The following is a 22,928-nucleotide window of genomic DNA, read 5'->3' on the forward strand; positions in this document are numbered from 1 at the left end:
AAAGCAGCTTCACCTCCATTTTGCAAGGAGCCCGCGTGTGCGTAAGCGTGCCGGAGTGTTCACACGCACGGCAGCACCCACACAGCCCCCGCAACCAGGTCTCACCTGCGGCACAGCTCAGACTTCTGCCCCTGCTCTCACCACCAGTTTGCAGAGCCAGGGCCGGGTCCCACCCCTGTTCTTCAGTTTGATGACTGTTCTTCATCCTAGTATCTCCTGTGTGTTTACACACTATAAAATATTCAGCCAAATTTGGATTGATAGTACAACAAATATTTAAGTACATTCCAATTCTCCTTTTCCCCGTTGAAGGTAGGTACAAGATTTGCTCTTCAGTCACCAGGGACACAACGCCATCCCGCAGTTTCAAACAAGTGCTTTGGCTACTCCCCTTAAAGTCCAAGCAGAAGTTTTATCTCAGCACTGTTTAACAGACTCCTCCCTTTAGCCCAAGCCTTGTATTTTACTGAACTAATTTCCCTAGAGCTGGTTGCAATCAGCATGTCCTGGTGAAGACTAAGCAAAAATGTATTTGCCAACTACCACTTCAACCACTATTTCTCTCGTTAAACAACGGATGCAAGCGTTCCCTCCTTGGCCTTTAGTTCAAAATGCAAAACCATCATTACGGGCTTTCACTAAAATTCATTTTGTGTACTAAGTTTCTTAAATTCTATCTCTACTCAGGCATGACATTATCCAGCGCCTTACACCCTAGTCATCTTTTTCACACTGTTCCTTTATTTCACAGGGACGGATGGCAACCTGAGCCTGTCGCTCACTTTGGGGTAGTTTCTGTTTGGTCATTTAGACTCAGATTTTCAAACCACCTTCTTTCCTGTCTGAGCTTTTCCAGCTTGAGAGTTGCTGCCTCTCAGTACGGTCGAGCCGTTCAGACACATTCAGCATCAACTGAAGACAGGAGTTGAGGCACATTGGCCCAAAGGTTCTCTGCAGAGACACAGGGATCCATCATTTCCATGGAAAATGTTCCAGGAGGAACACAGAACATTCAGTCACCCAGTCAACATCTGTTTCTTACATCTGAACACAAGTCAAAACTGCTAACACATGCAAAACATGCTTTCCTCTGCTGCGGTTAAAACCATTGTCACTGTATTTCACCACGTGAAGTGAAACACGTTCCAGGAACATCTACCCCCACCCAGAGCACCCTGTCGGGACACATCCCTTCACACTACTGTAGGTACGACACAAGAACTTCAGAAATTCAGTGAGAAGGCTTCTATTCCAAGGATGAGTGTAAGTAAAAATCACCTATTCGGGCCTGTGCGTAACTGTTCCTGGCGTCTCCAACTCAGAAAACTTGGGAAAATGTCATTATGAGGTACTCCGTGTGCAGAGTGAACTACATTCACAGGAGACTGAAAAAATCACCAGTAATGCTGCTGCAGCCCTCTGGAGAGAGTTTAACAGCATTAAGACAGGCTTTGACTCCAGCTTTTTCAGCACAAGGTTATATAAAAATACACAATTTTGCCTGTTTTTATAGAGCTATTCCATAAAGAAACTTCCAAAATTTTATCTCCATGCAAGCTTACTAACTATTCTGAACTGTGACAATAAAGCGTACTTAATGCATTCCAACCTAAGAATCCCATTTCACCACATTCTAAATTTTCTGTATTAGGCCAAAGGACGTTCACAGAGCGCAGTGCAACATAAATCTTGTGTTTTCTATGGCCTCATCCGTGCGTGCACAGACTAGGCAAAGGGAGAGTCTGAGGCTGCTTTACGTACCCACACATCTGGCATGTCCTTTGGTGATGGTTCCCTGGACCACGCACAGGAAATGCTGGATGAGCACATTTAACGACCATTTCACACCTGTGCTTTTTGATTTGGGGAAGTAAAAATTTTGAGTGGCTTAATTGGAAAGGTAGCTTTACTTTGTGTGCAGAAAGCATCTGCATAAATCCACCAAAAATGCCTTGACATGAAAGTCACTTCCAGAGTACTGGAAGTGAAATCCAGCACTAATGCTGATTTCTTCTTCTTTGAACCATCAGAAAGAGGGGATGCTCGTTCTCTAACCCAGTACTAAAATTGAGTCACCCCTGCCAAAAAGAAGCAAGATGAATTATTATTTCACTATTTCTGTACTGCTAAATACCCCAGTAACAGTGCCTATAAACAATGACACCTTTTGAATAAAATAGTCTGCAAGCAGAAAGCCCTGAAATGCTGCTTTAATTTATAGTACTTTCAAACAGACCTCTTTTGGAGAAATCCCACAGCCAGTTGAGGGCTTTCACTACAACTAAAATTCAATTATTACTGGGATGTTATGCCCTTAATGCACAACGAGAAGTATCTCCTACCTTGCTGGCTTTCTGACAGTTGAGCAATACCCACCACTGCCACTATATTTTTTTTAAAGTTAGATCTGTCTTAAAATTATCAAGCTAATTAAAATTTACATTTTCTAGATTTCCTATCATTGTTCAGAGCAGAAGTCTGCCTTTCTAGTGGGCTTTCTTCTGCCAAACTCCTCTGCTGAACCCCACATTTAACGGAAGGGTTAGTTCTGTATCATGCGGCACCACCGTAGGAAAATACTAAAAATAAAGCTTCTATTTAAAAACCACAAACATCTTGGTGATCAGCATCGTTAAGAGAGAAGACAAATTACAGGGCATCTTAAAGTACATGTGCAAGCGTTTGCTGGCAAACAAGAACAGCTTTCTAAACAAGCTGGAATAATGCTGAAATGTGACAGCTTACTCTGTAATGTTATTTTAAAATAGCCACCACCAGCTCTTAACAGTGGCTGTATTTTTGGGGCCACGTACTACCTTTTACAATATAAACCCAAGTCTACTTGGCACATGAAAAAAGCACACCTCTCAGCAGCGCCTCCCCACATTGCATCAGTCCAAAAGATTTAAAGTCCTACCAGTCTTTTCAAAATTAAACCCGGTGATGTGTTATTTTTCACACATGTTGGCTACCAGCAAGCTTTTACAGATAGCTTTTTTCTGTCGCTACTCTTTGCTCATGTTCAGCTATCACTGGAAATCTCATCACATCGGATAGTTTACTGAAAACTTTTTATTGTAATCAAAAAGTGACATAACAGGGCTGTAATGTATTCTGCAAATCATTCTGCTGATATTTTATAACTGATACCAGCTTCTTCTGCCAGGCAATTAAAAAAAAATTCAAATGTGAAAATTTTCACAGTACAGTAAACTCCACCCCAAACTAATTAACGGTGGTTAAAAATAAGATGCCCCAGCAAAACCTTTCATGTTACATGGTCACAACTCACAATTCTGTACAAAATGTTCACTTTTATAAAGCTCTGATGTAAAAATCAAATAATCAAGCAGCAATATTTTAAGTGCAGCACAGGGTCTTTCATGTCATTATTTACAACGCTTGAATTCGTTTACATTTTAACAAAATTTAATACAGATGACTTAGGAATTAAGTCATTTTTTTATTCTCTGTCACCCTATGTAGGGACAGATTTCACTTTTTGGTCATCTTTCTCTTTATCTTTGCTCTTCTTCGATTTTTTCTTCTTGTGTTTGTGTTTTTGGCTCTTTTCCAATTCCGTTTCGTTTCCAACGTGTTTCTTATGCTTCTTGTGTTTCTTATGCTTCTTGTGCTTCTTCTTCTCTTTCTTCTTTTTCTTTTTCTTGCTGTCTTGACTCTCTCCTGAGCTGGCACTGCTGCTGTGGCTTCGAGTCTGACTCTCAGAAGGGCTTTGACTACGGCTGCGGCTAACACTGGGACTGCTTTGACTTTGACTTCTGCTCGCTTCAGGCTGGTCAACAGCAGCAGGTGCTGCCACATCCTCTTTCACCTTATCAACAGCCTTTTCTTTCGGTTCTTTAGGATTTTTTCCTGCAGCTTCTTCATCTTTTGCAGATACGTTACTCTCGCTGTCACTTTCATTATAGTCTGGTACAAACGCAGCCTCATCAGTCTCTCGAGTTAGATCAGAAGAGAGCCGTGAGGAGTTGCTTACCTGAGGCTTGGGCTTGACAACACTTTTATCGTTTTGTCCAGTCACGTTCTCTTTCTCATTTTTTACATCTGGGGATTCTTGTCTCAAAGGTGGTTTATTACCACCTGGCTCTTTCTCTTTATTGCTCTTTACTTCTGGTACATGCTTCTCTTTCTCTTTTCCTGAATTTTTATCTAGAGTTTTGTTTTCCTCCAATGTACGCTTGGAATCGTGAGCAGCTTTGTGATCAGACTGCTTCCGCTCACGCGAAGGACTGTAGCTGCTCCTTTTGGCATCTCCAGCACCCTTTTTGGACGGCTCTGCTCGTTCGTCTCTCGGCTTAGTCTTCTGTACTGCTGTAGACTCTCTATTTCGAGAAGGGGAGTCTTTTCTCCTTACTAATTCACTCTTTTCATCTCTACGCTTGGAACTAGAATGATCTCTGTTGCCATCATGGTCAGACTTTTTGTCTCGGTTAGGAGTAAAGTCTTTAGCGGTGGATCCACGACCAGTATCATGTTTCTCTGAAGATCTGCTGTCTTTGGAAGATTGAGAAATATTTTTTCCATTTCCTTGCTCAGTTGCACGTTCCGAGTGGTCTTTTTCTGGCTGAATGTTGCTCTTCCTCTTCTCAGAAGTGTCCTTGTCTGACGAAGAATGATCCCGGTCTTTGGTTTTTCCTTTTTCATTCAACACGGAACTTTTTGAACTTTTTGCATCATGCTGGGAGCTTTCATAACTTGCCTCTTTTGTAGTTTTCTGTGTTTTCTCCAAAGGCTCCGTCTCTTTCTCATTGTGTTTTATGGGGTTTGGTGGCTTAACACTCACATTTTTTACAACACTAGCAGGTTTTCCTACGTTTGTAGGCACCTGGGTAGATTTAATGTCTTCCTCTTCAGACTCAAAGTCATCTTTATCCCACTTTGACTGAGGGACCTGGATCATAATAATGACGTCTTCAGCAGGAGCTGTTATATCATTATTATACTCCTCCATGGTCTTAATGACAGTTCGTTTTGTATCTGGCTTTTCTTCAGTCTTTCTAACAGGGCTTCCTCCAGTAGAACTAGTGCTAAGAGGAAAAAAGCATACATTAATAACAGGTGAGACAGATGCACCACCACCTTTTGCAATATTTTATAAAATGGCTTTTGTTTCAGTTTAAATCTTCAGTATTTTTTTCAAAAGATCGTCAGTTAAGGGAACAGACAAGAAAGAATGAGTCCACTAGCTAAGATTAGGAACAATCGATTAATTTAGTATCTTCCTGCTATACAGAACCAAAGTTTTATCCTCATGTCCCAGTGTTTTTTTTCTTTAGAAAAATGCGTTTTAAAAAGTTTTTAGAATATCAAGACACAATCTTAAGTATCCAGCGAGGTCTTAAATGTTTTCAGTTTGCTTAGTCCTGCTTCTTTAGACACTGAAATGCAAGTAATAACACTACATCACTTTTTTCCCCCCACATGTCACACAATGGAATATGATCAAGATCTCTCCAAGGTAAGCACCAAACAAGTTGGCACTGAGCTGGAAGCAGCGTAGCTGCGTCACTATGGCACTGTGCTCAAAGCAAAAATCACCACAATATATTGGCAACCAAGCTGCTATTTCTGCAAGGTATAATTTCATGTCGTACTGACAGAAGTAGATCATTATAGTACCCTGCAACTTTAAAAATGCAAAATATTGCATGGTATTGACATGTCTGTTATCCTTGCCTTTAGCAGTAAGCTGGAGTTGAGAGGAAGAAAGTCCCAGAAGTAAGGGTCAAACATCACCAATGAATTAACGGTATCAGCTTTCTCTGCAGTACACACTACTTCTTTTCTTTAACAAAATTTGGTTTTGACCCAAGTACAGTTTAACAGGAAAGATCACAGATCTTTCACTCATTTACAACAGATTTAGCTGTTCCTTTCATTAGTCATAAATAATTTTTACTTTTTTTTTTTTTTTTTTTAGGACGGGGTAAGAGGAAAGAAAGAATGGGAAAAATAATGACGAGGTACCTGGTGTAATCTACAAGAGTTGAACTAGATCCATCAGCTGCTGTTACTTTTCTTCTCACTTTTCCCTTTGTTTTTTCTTGTTTAACTTTGCTGCTGCTTGGCTCAGGTTTCTCAACAGGTTCTTTTGCAGGTGGCACATTTTCTCCACTCACAATCTTTTTGCCAGTTTCTCGGTTAAGTTTAATCTTTTTTGCAGGGTTGTTAAGAAAAGCAGATTTATCCTTCTCCGGAGTTCGCTCTCCTTTTTCACTATCAGGCTCAGTCTTCCCCTTTGGCGATGTTTTCGATTCAGCAGGTTCTGGCTTAGAGGCCTTTACGGAAGTGGCTTCATGTTCTTTATCAACCTTTTCATCTGCTTTTCTTTTTCTTTTTTCAGGTTTTGCATCAGAAGGTTTGCTTTTTTCAGCAGTTTTTTTTGACTTGTCCTCTTTGTTGGAGGGCTTCTCCGACTTGGTTTCTTTCGGGTGGTCTTTCTTTGCCTTTTCCTCCTTGGCTGGTCTGGTTTCTGGGTGATCTTTTGTCACTTTGGGGTGAACTTTCCGTGGGGTACCAAGAGCCTTCTCATCCTTTTGAGAGGAAGATGTTTTCACACTGTCAGTCTTTGGCAACTCCTCCTTCACTTTTTTCACAGGAGGTTCCGTTCGAGGAGATTTTTCACGATCGGTGTCTGCCTTCTCTTGGGACACTTTAGCTGGTTTTATTGCATTGTCTTTCTTGGGAGGAACAGCCACTTCAACTTTCCGCTTTGTCTTGTCAATTTTTGCTTTTGGCTTATCCTTCTCTTTTTTCTCCTTTTCAGACACTGGTTTGAAAGCAATAGAATCTGCTTCCATAGGCTCGTCTCTCACAGGGGTGGCATCATCTCTGCTTGGGAGCATGAACAGAGAGTCCGTTTTAACGTCTTCTGCTGTACCTGGCTCTCTTGGTTTTCTTGCACCTTCTAACAACTCAGCATTGGGAAATCCTTCATTCTCATCCCCTTTTCTTCTCTTCCGGTGTTTTTTATGTTTATTTCCTTTGCCATCTCCCAGGGGATTTTCCACCTCCTTCTCTTTTGATTTTGTAGGATCTTTGATGCCATGGCTCTCTCTTCCAGAAGGTTTTTCAGGGTAATTTCCAGCTATATTACGATTTCTGTGGCTCTGCCCACCAGGATAATCCTCCCTACGTCCCCGAGCATACGGTGAATTCTCTCGTCTGGTCCCAGGTGGCCCAAACCTATCTGGAGAAAAGTTCTCTCTATTTACTGGAGGTCGAGGCTGAGCACCAACAGCATAGCCCTTGTAAAACTTTTCATACCATTCTCTATAGTTCCTTTCCCATTCTCTGTATCTTTCCTTTTCAAATGGATCTCTAAAGTCAACAGATCTGCCATAGTAAGCTTTCATATCATATGGTGGAACTTCTCTGTATCTGTTAAAATATTCCCTTTCTCCTTCCCCTTGAGGTATAGTCCGTTTCGTGGGAGACTGGCCTCTGAATACTGGAGACCTTGATCGTGAATGGTATCGTCTGTAGGGGGGCGACCTTGACCTTGACCGGTGATAACCATGTGACCTTGACCTAGAACGGTAATTACGACTTTTCCCTTTGCCTCTTCTTGGATATGGTGGTGATCGTGAGTAGGAACGAGAATGGGAACGACTAAATGATCGAGAGTAGGAGCGAGAGCGGGAAGAACCTGATCTTGACTTCGAGTAGGTATAAGAACTTCTAGAGTAAGATGAAGCACTATAGGGAGACTTTGACCTTAAAAAAAACACAACACAAAAAAAATAAATGAAGTTAATTCAAAACAGTCACTCTCCCCAATTTTTTTCCTCCCAAACTTGGTTTTGTTTTTTTTATTTTCTCTCTCCATATGCTTATGTCAAAGCTTCTTTCAGCTGCTGACATAATGCTACTGCAAATTGAAGAACTTGATAACATGTAAAAGTTTCTGCTTACAAGACAGAACAGCTGCTGCTTTGTTAGTGTAAAAACGTACAGGAAGGGTAAGTCTATTTCCACTCACTTCTGTCACGTGAACTATAATAGCTATTGAGTGATTTAAGGTGGTGTATACTGGCCTCTACTGGTACATGAACGCGCACATTTTTCACTACTCAGTAACTACATGCAGTGCAAATAATTTTTGTTGCAGTAAGATGCAAAAAGAGCAAGTCTTAATGGCTACAGTACAGTATCAAACATCAAGAAAACACGATTTAGCCTGAAGACAGTGAAGCTCAATTTCAAAATGTCACCTTAGTCTATTTAACTTCACTACTTATTCGGATTATTTGTACAGGATGCAAAATAGTTGTATCTTACATGCGATACTATTCAATCAACACTTCTAGCCAGACATCCTAGCAAAAATTTGCACACATCACTAGCTCTAAGCAAGAATAGTGACCGCATTTCAAGAAAAATCGTATCTAAAAGCTTCTAAATTCAGCCTCTAGTAATATGACTCAATGCCATTACTCTAGGAAAGATACTGACAGCATTACTAATAGAGAGCTATTCAGACTCCTGCCCAAGGGATTTTTAGGGATAGAAAACATCACCTATTCTGAGTTTTTTTCTTCACAAGTTTTTTTCTTCTATTATTTTTTAAAGAACGATTTCACATTATTCCACCTATGTTCATTAGCATCATTCCTCCTCTCAAAGTCCTTCATCAATTTAAGATTTCCTTAAAAACGAGTCTGGTCTTTTAATTCCTAAGAAAAATTTAACAATGCCAACAAAATACTAGCGAAAGCTACCAGTCTGCAGTCCAGGTTAAAATCTCTTCCTGTATCCACATGAGATAAACTAAAGGGGAAATGAAGACAATGTCTCTCACATATCTCCTCCAGAGTGCTTTGAGGTAATGGTTACAATCAGAATAGGGAGACACAGAAAATCCAGCAAGTACACCTATTCAGTTTCTAGCCTCCTCATGGCTGTTGGGAGGGGAAGAATGTCATTACAGAGAAGCTTTAGTAAAAGAGACACCTGTTCCTTAACAACTGCTGCCAAATTATAACTATCAGTCAACTGTCATCTCTGCCATATTTGAGCTAGTAACCTACATATGAAACTCCTATCACTGCTAATCCCTTGAATCATCCTATCCATCTAACGATAGAGAGGTGGAGTGAACTCCTCCTGATTCTTCTAGACAATCTGCTTCTCCATTACGGACATGTAAAGCAGTTACCTGGAAAACGAACGCCTACGCTCCTTTTGAATCTTTTTATATTCCATCAATTCCTTAGCAAAATCATTTGTAAACTCATCAAGTTTGGACTTTTTCTTTTCCCTGTTAAAATAAGTTTGACCTTTATTACAATTATAGTTTGACCTTTATTACAAAAAGACATCAAGAAACAAAACATGGCCAATATGAGAAAATGTATACTGCATGCAAATGCAAAAGGTGAACATCCTATTTAAGCAAAAACAGTTTAGAATTCCTACAAGTTTTAGGGAAAGTTTTAGAATTACATTTGTCTTGTTTCAGTTTTGCACGTTTACCATCTGCAATGTAAAAGTATATTGGAAAAAACACTAAGTCATTTTTGCTTATGTCAGATGCACTTTAGCGTAACTGCAGTCCAATACGCTACCAAAATACAAAAATGAAAAACAACGCAGCATCATTGAGCCAAATACTTACTCCTCTTTAAGCCTCCGCTGTTCTCTGTAAAACTCCTCCCTAGATAAAGGAGGTGCTTGTGTCGTTGGGATGGTATTTGAATGAGCCGTTGGTACTGCTGTTGGTACCCAAGCTGATGACATGTTTGCAGGAGCTGGGGGGTATCCTGGAGGGGGGACAGTGTACCCAGCAGATGGAGGCTGACCAGGTGGAAACTGAGGAGGAAACTGTGGTGGTGGTACCCCCGGTGGAAGAGGAAGTGCATGGGGTGGTGGAGGATACAGGGGAGGTGGAGGCACAGGCACAAAGACTGGTGTAGATGCTGGTAGTGTTGGGGCCTGAGTCCTTTGTGCACGTTCACTATGCGGGCGTCCTCGATTTGAACTTCTAAAGAAATCCAAAAACACGTGTCACTGTTTGTTACACTCTGCCCCGATTTTAAAGAGGAAAGCGAATGAGGCAGGAGCATGGTGGCGAGCACTTCTTGTTCTCAACTTAAGCATTTTTCTCCCTGCTTGTTCACTTGAGACTACACTCCTTTCTTGATCCTCATACTTGCCTTCCACATCCTCACCCCCAACAGCTCCCTCACTCTTCTCTCCTTATACTCAGCTTTGCGACCGTCAATGGAGGCTGCCCATGCTCAAAAGAGACTCCCACCTCCCTTGTGGCAAGTGCCCACAGCTCCTCTGCCACTCCTTGATACACTTAATACTTCTCATTTCTGATCTTCAAAGTACTGCACAGACACTGACTAATGTTCCCTCGAACTTCTTTTAACTTCTCCCACATATGCTTCCTATGTTGTTGCCTCATGATGATGCATTTGGCCTGTTCTTGTCCCTGAATTGTTATTTTCTTGCTTACTGAATTGGAGATTTTAGATAATCTGTAGGATGGATCCTGGTTTTTGTTTTAAGATTTTATCAACACAATGCACCCTATCTGTAACGAATATATACCAAAATAAAGGACTAACTTGACACCACAATAATAGATAAAACAGACTCCTCTCCAACTGAGAGAAAGCAGCTTGGCTGTTTGAGATGGCTAAATTGAAGAAATTAAAAATTGTCATAAAATAATAGCATTGGCTTTTCCAATAATTTGCTCAATCGGTATCAACTAAGTTGTTAAAGAAAGAATGTTGGAAGCTGATTTCTACTGGGAAATCAATTTCTTCAGCCCTATTCAGCCAGTAATCAAAAGGGTGGCTTTCCATCTGATCTTTTAATTATATTTAATTTTTATATGTAATTATGGTTTCCTCAAAAAGTGTTCATTTTTCAGAGTCCTCTTTTCAATTATGTACTAGAGTTTTATTTTAAATAATCTCACTGAAAGCACAGATCCCCTTTGTTAAAGCTAATTCAAATTAAGCCATTTAAAAATTAATTAGCACTTATATTCTCTACAACTATCTGTGTATACTTACTTCATTACAAATCAGCTGTTGTGTAAGTTGTGGGTTACTGCCTAATTTAACTGGTTACAAGTAGTAATATATTGAATTTCTATAGAATACTTACAGTTCCCAGCCTGGCCTGCCGCCTGCTGAGCGAATTGTACTGGCTCTCATTGGATGACCTTTTGGAGTGGGGAGAGGAAAGAGGAAAAAAAACAAACCCTTTCAGTTTATCTGAAGATAGTTTTTAAAAAAAGAAATTCTAAAGTTATAGTTACTTACCAGTTGTGGGTATGGATTGTCCTTGGGGGCCCAGAAGACTTGGTAACGCTGGTTGTCTTAGTACGGGAACCTGATAGCCCTTGTGAATAAAGGCAAACTGTTAGAAAATAATCTCTACTAAAACACAAGAATCATTGCGTATGTTGAAATAAAATTTACCTTCTCTTCCAACAAACTGCTGATTGACAGAGGGGAAGATTTAGAAAGTTCAGCGGCAGTCACCAGAGCAGCAGGAGGTATGACAGTATCGGCATCACTACAACAAAAACCCCAATTTGTTGTTATTCAAACATTGTTTTGAAGTGCTACTTGAAATGTAAAGTCCAAGGTGAAAACAGCTGACTACCGTAAATGGAAAAAAATTTAAAAAAAAATCTTTAACAGATTTACAAATATGAAGTTGGCTGATCCCAAATGAAGCACTGAAGAGAAGTCTATTTGGACTACTGGCATTTAAAGAGGAAGCTTTAATATTTTATTAAGCTAGCTGCACACAAAATGATTAAAGTATGTACAACCTACACACTGAATCTCAGTTTTGGAAGATGCAAGAACTGAAATTCTATTCAGAAACGTTTATGTGCTAGTTCAGAGGCTGCCTTAGAGGTTCTTTTGAATTGTGATCCTTTGTATTCAACGGTACGGCTGACCTTGACAGTCTTCTGGACATAGCGGCTATTTGCATTCAAGGCATAAAGTTGAAAGGATGTAAGCCCTGAACAATAGTACCTATTTTTAATGTATTTTCATATGACTTCACTGGGTTGCAAACAGACTGACTAGTTTGTAAATACTTCAGATTTACAGTGTTTCAATGTTTATTACGCATCACTGACTACATTGTGTATTACTGAGGATGACTCTGATACTGATTATAGAAATGTTGTAGAAAAAAGTAATGTGAAAACACCTAGTCAATTTTACCTATAATTGTGTTTTAAACTTTTCATGAAAATATTATTTCCTCAGTACTAAAGAAAAATGAATGCACTCAAGAAGGTCTGACATAACTACATGGTTACTTTAGGAAGTGCTAGTCACTTAGAATGAAAGGACTCCTGGGGAAAAAAAAAGGTTCCGCTTTCAGGGTACACCAGTACTGAATGACTGATAAGGGAACCAAACAAGAAACACTTCCGAGAAAATTCTGACATGAGGCACACTTCCAACTTATCAAAGTGTCCTCATTCAAAGCAAAAACAAAAAACAGAACTTCCACAATTATCTGGAACTGTCACTAATGATATATATAAATCACTAGCTGAGAAGCTCAAGAAGAATCTAACTTAAGCATTTTGGTGTCTTTTACATTCATGTTGATCTACAGATTTACTTACCGAAAAGGTCCATCTGGCTTTTCACCACGGAGAGACAGGGACACTGCTGGAGGGAGATCAGAGACAACGACAGAAGATGGATTTACGGGCAGCCCAGATGACTGACCAGGGGCCAACGATGACAAAGCAGCAGCAGAACGAGAAGCCAGAGAAGCTAATGGTATCATTAGTGGGTCCTGCTGTCTGGAAATGGCTGGCCGGAGCAGAGGTTGCAGGTTGCGTGTTATTGTTTGTCTCATTAAGGGTGGTGGTGGAGGTGGTGGCGGCGGTGGTGGCGGCTGCTGCTGCTGTTGCTGCTGAATCTGCTTACGGAGCCTTTTTGTGTAGCCAGTTTCGTTTTTGAAGTTGTTCACAGCCTAGAGGCAGAAAAACATTTACAAGAAGGTAATATGAAACTTCAGTAGATGCACGAACAAAAGCCTCCACAGAGTAAAACTCCTGTAAATGCTATTAATCCTAAAGTAAATCAACATACAGATATACGAACATATCACATTAAACACCGATATTAATGACTGGTAACTCAGAGTATCTGTATTTAAAGTACTTCAGTGTTGACATTGAATTTGAAAGAGAGGCAATCATGTTAAACAAAAGCATGACCCGGATTTGCCAGATTGTCTCTAAAGAGTTGTAAGCTTCTGCAATGATACTGTATTTGAAAATTAAATTTAGGTTTATTCAATTTAGCCTTGCTTAAGGAGATGTAAATATTTTCTTCCTTTTCAGCTTTTTACAAACAGACTTTTCTTACAGTCAGTTTATGTAAAAGTCATCATGTTACCTGGCGTAGGAACTTGTTGGCAATTAACGCATCAGGAGAAACATCTGTTTGATGACATGTTGGGCATGTATGCTCCTCAGATTCTAGTAATGCTGTTCTAATACCTGTGAATAATTACAATCATCAAAATAGTTTTTAGTCAAACTAAGGACATCGTTTGGGTTCTAATCAATTATAAAAACACATATATGATTAATGGGTGAATATGGTCTTGAATTGAGAGCACGAAGCTACAAATGTTCAATAGTGTAACAAATTTCTAGTATGCAGCAACAGCTTTGTTATTTCACTATTGTAACATTTGAAGATGTACAGTAGGCTGTGTATTGATGTTTTCACTAGTCTTTTTTCCCCACTATCTAGTACAGTGAGAAGTCAACAACCTCAAGGTTAAAGAATAAAACACATTCTAAAAAATCATTAGCAGGTATGAGGTTCTGAAGGTTTTAACCAACTCTCCCCTGGAGAAGAACGTGGATTAAATATCCAGTTATCTGTTTGCTGCAGCCCACAGTAAGTCACCAGATTTGGATATGTAATTTTGGGTGAGAGAAAGGACTGTGGACAAACTAAAAGCATTCAATATCCAGTATTGTAATCACCTGCACAATTATGCACTTTTCTCATACTCATCTTTCCGCATGTAAAGAGGATTTAACTAGGTATGTAAGAAGAGAAAAAAGCTTTCTGCTTTTTTTCTCCTTTATAGGAGCAGAGTCCTTTCCTATTCAGGGTATACTGAAGTATTAAATAGAACTGGTAACAAAGGACTTTCGTTATCTCCTATTTCTGCTTTCAAAAGATCAGATTTGATGTTTTGAATTAACAAACCTGGGAGTAACACTTACATTCGTCACAATAACTGTTTCCACAGCAGGGAATAACAACTGCATCAGTCATTATATCTTTACAAATGAGACACAGCAACTCATCTGGAATAGGATCATCTTCTTCTGAGGAGGACGACGGCTCCTCTGGTAAAAAGGGAGGCTTTTCCTTCTTTCCTATAGCATAGGCTTCCCTGGAGAGAGGGTGGGGAAAGAAAAAGAAAAAAGTTAAAGAAGGCTAAAGGGAAACTTTTCCAAGCTTTGGATTTTAGCAAAGGAAAGTAACAGATGGAATTCTTCTCACTCCACATTAGCCTTCTAAACCACAGGCATTTAGTTTAAACCACTTTTCTATAGCCACAATGCTAGAAGAGGGAGGGGGGAACAATTTTACTTCTGTGGGAGTCTCCCATTCTTTGGATCAACTAAGAAATTAGCTCAGACTACAAAAGTATTTTTTGACAGCTAGAAATCAGATTAAATGAATCCCATCTCTCCTTTGCCAGAGGGTAAATGTAAATTGCAGGCTCAGAATAAAGCTAGTCTCCAAGTAATTACATTTTATAAATGCAAGAATTGTATGTTACAGCTTCTACAAAAGGAGATCCATGATAGAAAACCAGAAGTGCTACCAAGTGCATTTTAGAACAGCCACTGTTTTCAGCACACAATAGTATTTTCTTAGTCTATAGCAACAGGAAAACTTCAGCCTGTGTCACACATGAGACTTCATAAAAGTCAGAGGTGGAGGAAATCTCAGTCCAACAGCATTTGTTAAATTTCGCAAGAAGCCTTTGAAACATAAACCAGAAACAAAATGAGCTTTCAAAGAGAATGATTCCAACTACAAACACTACTGAAATGTTTTGCAGAAATACAGATTCCTAGCATACCACAAGTTTAACCAACTTCCAGGGGTATGAACAATAGAATCATCCTATTTTAATATTGGAAAGCATCACAGATTTTAAGGCTGAAATACAGTGATTCCTCTCCTGTAATTACAGATGCTAGCCACCTTGGCTGCATTGCCACTCAGGCTTTTCAATATGTTTTCTCTCATTCACTTTTTGTTCAGTCTGATTAATTCCATACTTACGCATCAATAGTTGGTATCGCATATTTTCCAGTGTTCGTCAGCATGGCACCCTTTGTATTGGGATCCTTCACCTCCATCATGAAACTCCTTGGAATTCCTGTGCTCTTTTTAATTCTGGGAACAGACTCAAAATTTTTGTCCTGTTAAGAAAAGAAATGCAGATATATCCCAAGATCCACATTTAAAATGACATTTCAATGATTATTTTAAGCAGCAAAAGCCTTTAATCCTCTCCTTTTACCTAGTGTTAAGTGTTGCTTGACTAAAATACTTATTTCCCTAAATGAATATAGCCAGGATGTTCCAAAGGCTTGAGCAGTGTTTTGAACTCAGTCGACTCAATCTTTGGCTTGAGGTTCCTTAAGAGTGAAATAGCCCTCAGCTCACCATCCACTCAGTTGAGACACAGACCCGCTCCTCCCTCCAAAGCACAATTCAGAGTGAAAGCTCAATTCAGTGCTCTGAATCAATCACTGGAGAAACTTATATCCGCCATCTATATACATGATGGTTGAATTCATACCTCATGCATATACATTCAGTGACTACTGTTAAGTGAGAGTCATTAAGAAGAATTAAAACCAGAAAATTTTCAAATAATATTGAAATATATCAAAATATACATGAAAGTTCACACAGAAAGATCTATAGACATATTTAATGCCTATGACCTAGAAAAAAAGAAAATTTTACATTTATAGTTCTAGGTTTCCCTTGATTGGAAGGGCTTTGCAACACTGCTATATAACCTCTGTATTTCACCCCAAGAGAAACAATTCTTAATATGAATACTCATGTATTTAGGCAACTGCCAAGGTAAAAACTAAAAACTAAGCAACGCCAGAGGTTCTCCACAATCTTACCCCATTTGTTGGACAGTTCTTTATATAGTGGCCAGGTTTCCCGCAACGAAAGCAAGTATAGGATGGTGGAGGTGGACCCAAGGGTTTCTTCATGTAACTAAAAGTTTTTTGGGAAAAAAAGAAAAAGGTATGCATGTGTCTCTTGATAAAACAAACATCTCTACAATTTTTTCATAACCTTCAAAGAACAGACTTGACATTGTCACTTACTTGATCGGATCATATTCATGGCCAGACTGTGTCATCATAGCTTTTATTTTATCTTCTTCGGAAGCATTGGCTTCAGCCAGATTGGCAGTCTGTTTAACAGGTAATTATTTGACACACACATTAGAAACACATTTAAGCCCACACAGCCAAAGACAACACCACTCATCCAATCCTGTAAAGAGCAGCACAACGCTAGCTGAGGTTGCATGAAAACAGCTGCTTATATAAAATACATTTGTCCTGAAGATGTTCTGGGGAGTCCTTACGCCATTACATGATGTTTATGTGCCTGTTAACCTACTTGAAAAGAGCATTCTTGGGCACTCAAAACCTTAGGCTCTGTTTGTACCTTACATAAAGACTTGTGTAACCAATCCAATTTTCTTCAAAGTGGACTGAAGCTATGTGTAGAAAAAAAAATATACTATCCAGTATTTTGGAACTGATTTTTAAGCTCCAGACTATTTGAAGGACATCCACTGTACATTTAATTGAGAAATATGTATGCAAGTAACATTATTTACATTTTGCAGCATTAAAAGGACACACAACTTAAGAGTCAGGGAAGTTGTTTTTGCTTGCTGAAACTCAGCCTCTGACACAGCAGCATTTAAAGGAATCAAGCTTTTTATAATCCCTTAGCAAGACAAAAGATTCTTTTCAGTAGAAATTTGACCATCACGTGCTGTAGGCAGTCCAAACTGCACGTTCCCTGCTGTACTAACTTCATATTAAATGATTTAACTACAGTAAGCAAACCCTGCAGTTTTTTCTAGTTAACTGTGTCCTTTTAACATACAAATTGTAATATAAACCTTATGCAGAACTAATCTTCAAATTATTGAAGCCAGCTGATTTTAAGTATTTGTTAAAATGTTTTTATTACACACTAGTCCAGATACAAGCAGGGTCTAAGGGAGTGACTGTAAATTATTTGGACCTTCAAGCACCTATCATTCAGATCAACCACTCATGTTTTTGTTTTTATATGCATTCATTCACAAAAGCAACCAACTAGTTTCAACATTTTATTAAATGGTTGTTTCATATACACAGTTTTTTTCTCAACAGTAACATAATCCAGATCGACAGCTATGAAATCATTTCCATTAACATTTACAGAAAACTTTACAGATACTTGACTAATTTGTTTGAACCCAAACAGTTTACAAAACACATCCAAAAACCACAAAACATTAGTAGGAATAGACCAAAATTCAAATATGGCATTTAATACATAGTAATAATAAAACAGAAAACTGTTAACACATTGCCTCCATGCTAAGCCAGTCTGCACTGAAGAGGTTAGAGTAAGTAACAGTTTTGAGCTGCTTTATGTTCCTGTATTTTTCTGAAATACTTAAATTTTCTCGAAAGCTTAAATGTGTACACCACTTGGACAGTTTTTCACATTTTAGAGTAAAACTTCACATGAGTTTACAGAACCAAGGACACGTTTAGGGACAGCACTAATGGAGACCAATTTCTTTTGGTGGCTACCTTCCAAACTATTTTTTGTTTTTGCCAAATGTAAGCAATTAAATTTCTGCAGTGAAAGAGGGAAGAAATTGCCAGTGGGAAAAGATTTCTCTTTCTTGGAAATGAACTCCAGCCTTTATTTTCAGAAGAAAGAACTAGCTACTCTGCATTAGGCCCTGCCTTCTCTAATCTTTGTAACTTTAAAGACTAGTAATTTAATCAGCTAGCACTACGCCTTTTCACAAAGTGCAATCACTAGTGCTTTCCCAGACAAAGTTACACATTGTTGAGCAAAAAATGCAAGCAGTTCCATAGCAAAACATGGCATTACAACAATTTCAGAAGGTCACATCTGCTAATATGCCACACATACACATTGGTATATTCCTATAAACAATTAGGTACATTTACACAATTTACACAGTCTGTGTTCAAACAAATTAGATTGTGTTGTCCACTGTATATATACTACAATTTATGAAACTGTGCAGCATTCAAAGAATGGATCTGTAACTATAATGACTAGAAAATCAAAAATAGCCATGCAATTGTCCATGTTACAGAAATGCTTCTATTTTGGCTGTTGCAAACCCCCCTGGAATGTCCATAACTTACAGCCAATTAAATTCTTCTGTAAAAATTGTGTTAGTTTCCAACGCAAAATTAACGAAACGTATGAAAAACGGTAAACAGCTTCTGAAGTGCTTCTTCTTTGTGTCTTGAAGATGAGTAATACTGCAACATTATGTTGAGGCTGATAAGGTACTCCCCTTCTATCTTCCCAAACTGGGAACTACTCTTTACAGGATAGTATCAAAATATACACACATTTTAAAGTTAAAATAAATACTTGAAATTATTAAAAATTAAATTAAAGTTTTGTTCAAATTACAACAGTTATCCAGCTATAGATCACAGTATATATTTAAAAATAGGAAGCAAACACTTTTTTTTTTTTTAAAAGTATTTGACAAGAATATATATATACCTTAGTAAGCTGGGCCAGAGAAATAGATGCAGAAGAGTCATCAATCTGTTCACAAAAAATTAAACACATATTCAAGTTCTACAATCAAAACATAGCAATAGTTAACCTCTACTGTAGTCTGAAAGTCTGCACTATATCCTCTGAGTGCCACTCAGAGAGGCATTTCCAACATAGTGTATTTATTCAAAACAAAGTCCAAACCTACGACTGCTTAAGAGAGTGCCTATGTGGTTAATGAGAAGAAACTAAAATAACTAAACCCACTTGAGATCAACTTACTGCTCCAGAATATCTCAAAGACAGACCTTTGTCAAATGCTCACAACTGCTTAAAAGTCAAAGGGGTAAGGAAGCCATCAATTTTCAGCTAAAAACAATTTTTAAAAAAATTATATATGTTTATTTGAGAAAGAAACATCACTACAGGAAACTTACTTTCAGTGTAGTTTGTAAATTAATCAGTTAATGTCTCATTATTTATAAATGCACACAGTTACGCTTTTATTAATACAGTAGCTGCCTGTCAGAACAAAGCACAGGCATATCAACCCTCAAACATGAACTCTGCCCCTCCTGTCAATAAGTTTAAAAATGCTAAACTCACCATACCCCACAAACCCCAAATAAAACCACCAATCTAAAATAAAAGCCATAAAAGTAACCCACCACTTTGTCTAGGAAAAAAACCCTAAACACATACATAAATTATTTAAAGGTGTTTATCACTACAGAGTAGCTTATAAAAATTGAGAAACATGATTTATTTTATTAGACCACAGGCTATAGTATCCAAATTAGTTTGGGAAGTATGAGAATTTAATATTTTCCTTGCTACCAGGCCAAACCCAATTTTTAACAGCAGCCCAGTACTAAATGAACAAAAGCAAGAAAGTGTAAAGCATACTCTTGACAATGAAAACATGGATTCAGAGCACAATCCTGTAATTTTTTTCTCCCATTGCAAACACACTCCTCCCTCCCAGCTGCCTACTGGAACAGCTTGCAGGAATGAAGTCCTCAGGCCACTAGTCAGTAATGGACTGTGGTGTTTATTGAGAACCAATACTGAAGTGCAGTTTTTCCACAAGTAAAAGGGGTAACTTATCTAGTTCCTTTTCCAGTATATTTAATTCTATTATGCCACAAGCAGCAGTTGAGCTTACACTAGTAAGACATTATCAGAAAGTCTCTTGAATCACTGCTTATTATGTCTTAAGTTGTTCAAAACCACAGAATAAAATTTCACAGTGTAAACCAAACAGCTCTCCTCAAGAGGTCACTAAATTGATCAGAAGAAATATTAAAACCCTTCCTTGGAAAAAGCTCTTGTCCTTTATTACCTAAGGTAGTGGGAAGAATTCAAAGGAGTAGTTTTAGGAGACTCTGGGGAAGAAAACATCTACACATAGAAGACGATGCCTCACTCCAGTTAATCATTCCTTCTCTATATGTTTAGGAAAGCACGTACAACATTATTGTATTACTAACTAAAAAGTTCTTGAAAACGTGCCTTTACAGAGGAACACCCAGATCTGGAAAGAGACCTTCTTTCCACTGCAAATCTTACCAGAAGATTCAACTTTCCTTCGTTTCAGAACATTTTGTACCCAGTTATGTTAAAAAAGAAGTCTGATGAAGTATTTTAAAGCTTCCTGCTCCGTATGCCACTCTTTTACATGTGGAAAAACAGGCCTATGTTCTCTCATGGCAGGCACAACCACTGTCATACTGTGATTTTTCAGAAGCAAACAAGAAATGAGGAAAGCTCTCTGTGGAGTCTAGCGTTAAACAGTCTAGCATTGACCAGTAACTGAAACATAACAGTTAATAAACTATTTTTTTTAGGTAGTAGTTATAATGTGGCCTGCAGATAACAGCCTAATTTCTTAAAGGAGGTGATAGTAGTACTTTCTACTCAACAGCTATCAAAAACAGCAAATAGGTAATTAATGTACTATTTAGTATGTTTACCCAACAGCCATCTTCCAAAGATCCTGCATTCTTGTGTCTCTTTTTCCTTTACATTTCTACTGAAGTATTTCCTGCCAGTCCCTCCAATCGGTCACATAGAAATGGCACCTCCATAAAACTTGTATACAATCCTAATACTGCAGTTGAAAAAAATACAAACAACAAAACCCCCAAAAAATCCCAAAACCCCCAAACCAGAACTGACAGTCAATGTATTAACTCCCACTTCATGCAGGGACTCAACAGAAACTAACAAAGCAAATGGGAAGGAGGACAAAAAATAGGAGGAAAAGGCTAATCTCACTGCTGGAGTGCTACATTTAAATTACAATGGTTTCCTAAAACCCTATAGCCTGGCTAAACTAAGAATTCAGCCAGGAAAGATCACCATGTGTGCTAAAACAATGGGCATGACACTCTGCATTTCTGCAGCCTCTAAGGACAAATACTAACTAGAGATCCTTGCAGTTACTGAAATACTAACACTAAAGCAAAGATGATCCATTTCCTTGATTTGACCACAGTAACAGTAAAACAGCAGCACCAATTTGCAAGTGTACAATGACAGCTAACGTAAGAGCAAGACAATGAAGAAATATTCAAAGTATAAGCTTTTGTGCATCCTTTAAAGAAAATCTTAACTCATTTTAATTTTGCTGCTTTACTGTTCAATAATAATCGGCAAGCTTTCCAGTGATTTATTACTATTCTAAGATCTAGGTTCTGCTTTGAAATACATAAACACATTTAAAAAACCACAACAACAACAAACAAAACCCCCACACTTTAGACCAAGAGCTGAGTTAGCTTTAAGAATAAAGCTAATTATGTCTCCAACATTAGAAGCACCTGAGGCTGCAGTACTTTTACAGTGAGAGAGAGAACTTGTGAAGAGAGATGTAAGGCTTCCACCCTCCCTATGGCTACCCACAACCCAAATCGGGTAGACAGAGCAAACAAGAGGGGAAGGTTTTTGCTTTGCCTTTTGTTTAATTAGTTCTAACTAAGTCTTCCCTCCCATGCCAGGATTTTTTTTTTTTTTGAGACATCTATGTTAGCTTGTGGTAAGATGCTACTTAGAAATGTAATACAGACATGCCAGGGAACACACGAGGCTAAAAGAATGTTAACTTTATTTATGAACATGTGATTTGTGTTTATACACATGCTAGTAAACAAAAATAAAAATAACTGTTTTCAAGAAATAAAAACCCATCTGAATTAGATCAAATACTATAAATGTGGTTTACATAAATGCATTACATTAACTACTAGGGTCACTGGGCCAGTTTAACTAACTCAAACTCATAATGAGACGCATTCATGCCGAAAAAAGAAATTCAAATCAATCAGCAATAGAATTATGGATGCAGATTTAGACTTAGTGGTTTTAGACCTACACACAAAAAGTTTTCAATTTTAAGTTGATTGTATACCATTCCACAAGAATCAGAGGCTGTATTCTTCACAGAACACAGACCCAGAGTTCATTAATTTCTAGATAAACTTATCCTAACAGCTTATCAAGTGATCAGATCCAATGATCCAGGGTTAGTGTAATGCCTCACACCATTCTAGTGAAGAAAAAGCAGTTATACTTAAAATAAAGATGAAAAATAAGAACCACCAATAGTATATTTTATACTATAAGGACTATTTTGAAGTGTGTAATTACACGTATTATTCAACCCAAGTGGCAAATGAAGTCAAGATCTAGACCATTACCAGTCAAGTTATTTCCGTGTGTTACTTATTCATATTGTAGCAGCAGAAAGCATTTTCAAACGTGAAGAAAAACGCTGCTCTTTTTCCAAATGTAAATTCAAAGTGGTGGTATACTAAAGAAAGGCTTAACCTTTGAGAAATTAAAGCAGTATCCAACCCTGAAGTCACCCAGATCCAAAAAATGTACTGCAAGCAGAAGTTAAGAAAAATGACAGGGATTTTACCCACAAATGCACCAGGCTCTAACCTTGTGCCAAAATTTGTATTAGATGTTTTCATTTGCAGACAAACTATTAAACTAAACTGCTTCATCAAATAAAGTGGAAAGATTGAATGCAGACCT

The 22,928-nt window shown here is 38.3% G+C and overlaps 1 protein-coding gene across 7 annotated transcripts in view; it reads right to left on the bottom strand.

The window, feature by feature from the left end:
- Positions 1 to 3,054: 3,054 nt before the first annotated feature.
- The window catches only part of RBBP6 (RB binding protein 6, ubiquitin ligase), a 31,924-nt gene continuing 12,050 nt past the window's right edge, over positions 3,055 to 22,928 (bottom strand). For 2 of the 7 annotated variants that reach the window (XM_075767861.1, XM_075767862.1), the window contains 14 exons: positions 18,891 to 18,935; positions 16,424 to 16,512; positions 16,214 to 16,310; positions 15,351 to 15,490; positions 14,273 to 14,445; positions 13,425 to 13,528; positions 12,641 to 12,996; positions 11,463 to 11,559; positions 11,304 to 11,382; positions 11,146 to 11,203; positions 9,638 to 10,003; positions 9,179 to 9,280; positions 5,989 to 7,737; positions 3,055 to 5,048 (listed from right to left, as the gene is read on the bottom strand). In XM_075767861.1, the coding sequence (XP_075623976.1) occupies positions 3,479 to 5,048; positions 5,989 to 7,737; positions 9,179 to 9,280; positions 9,638 to 10,003; positions 11,146 to 11,203; positions 11,304 to 11,382; positions 11,463 to 11,559; positions 12,641 to 12,996; positions 13,425 to 13,528; positions 14,273 to 14,445; positions 15,351 to 15,490; positions 16,214 to 16,310; positions 16,424 to 16,512; positions 18,891 to 18,935 (5,025 nt within the window). In that variant the 3' untranslated portion in view covers positions 3,055 to 3,478. The remainder of the gene's footprint in view (positions 5,049 to 5,988; positions 7,738 to 9,178; positions 9,281 to 9,637; positions 10,004 to 11,145; positions 11,204 to 11,303; positions 11,383 to 11,462; positions 11,560 to 12,640; positions 12,997 to 13,424; positions 13,529 to 14,272; positions 14,446 to 15,350; positions 15,491 to 16,213; positions 16,311 to 16,423; positions 16,513 to 18,890; positions 18,936 to 22,928) is intronic. The other 5 variants (XM_075767865.1, XM_075767866.1, XM_075767864.1 and 2 more) reach the window with 3 other exon arrangements.

The sequence above is a fragment of the Balearica regulorum genome, chromosome 15, assembly GCF_011004875.1.
Source record: "Balearica regulorum gibbericeps isolate bBalReg1 chromosome 15, bBalReg1.pri, whole genome shotgun sequence".
NCBI classification, from domain to species: Eukaryota; Metazoa; Chordata; class Aves; order Gruiformes; family Gruidae; genus Balearica; species Balearica regulorum.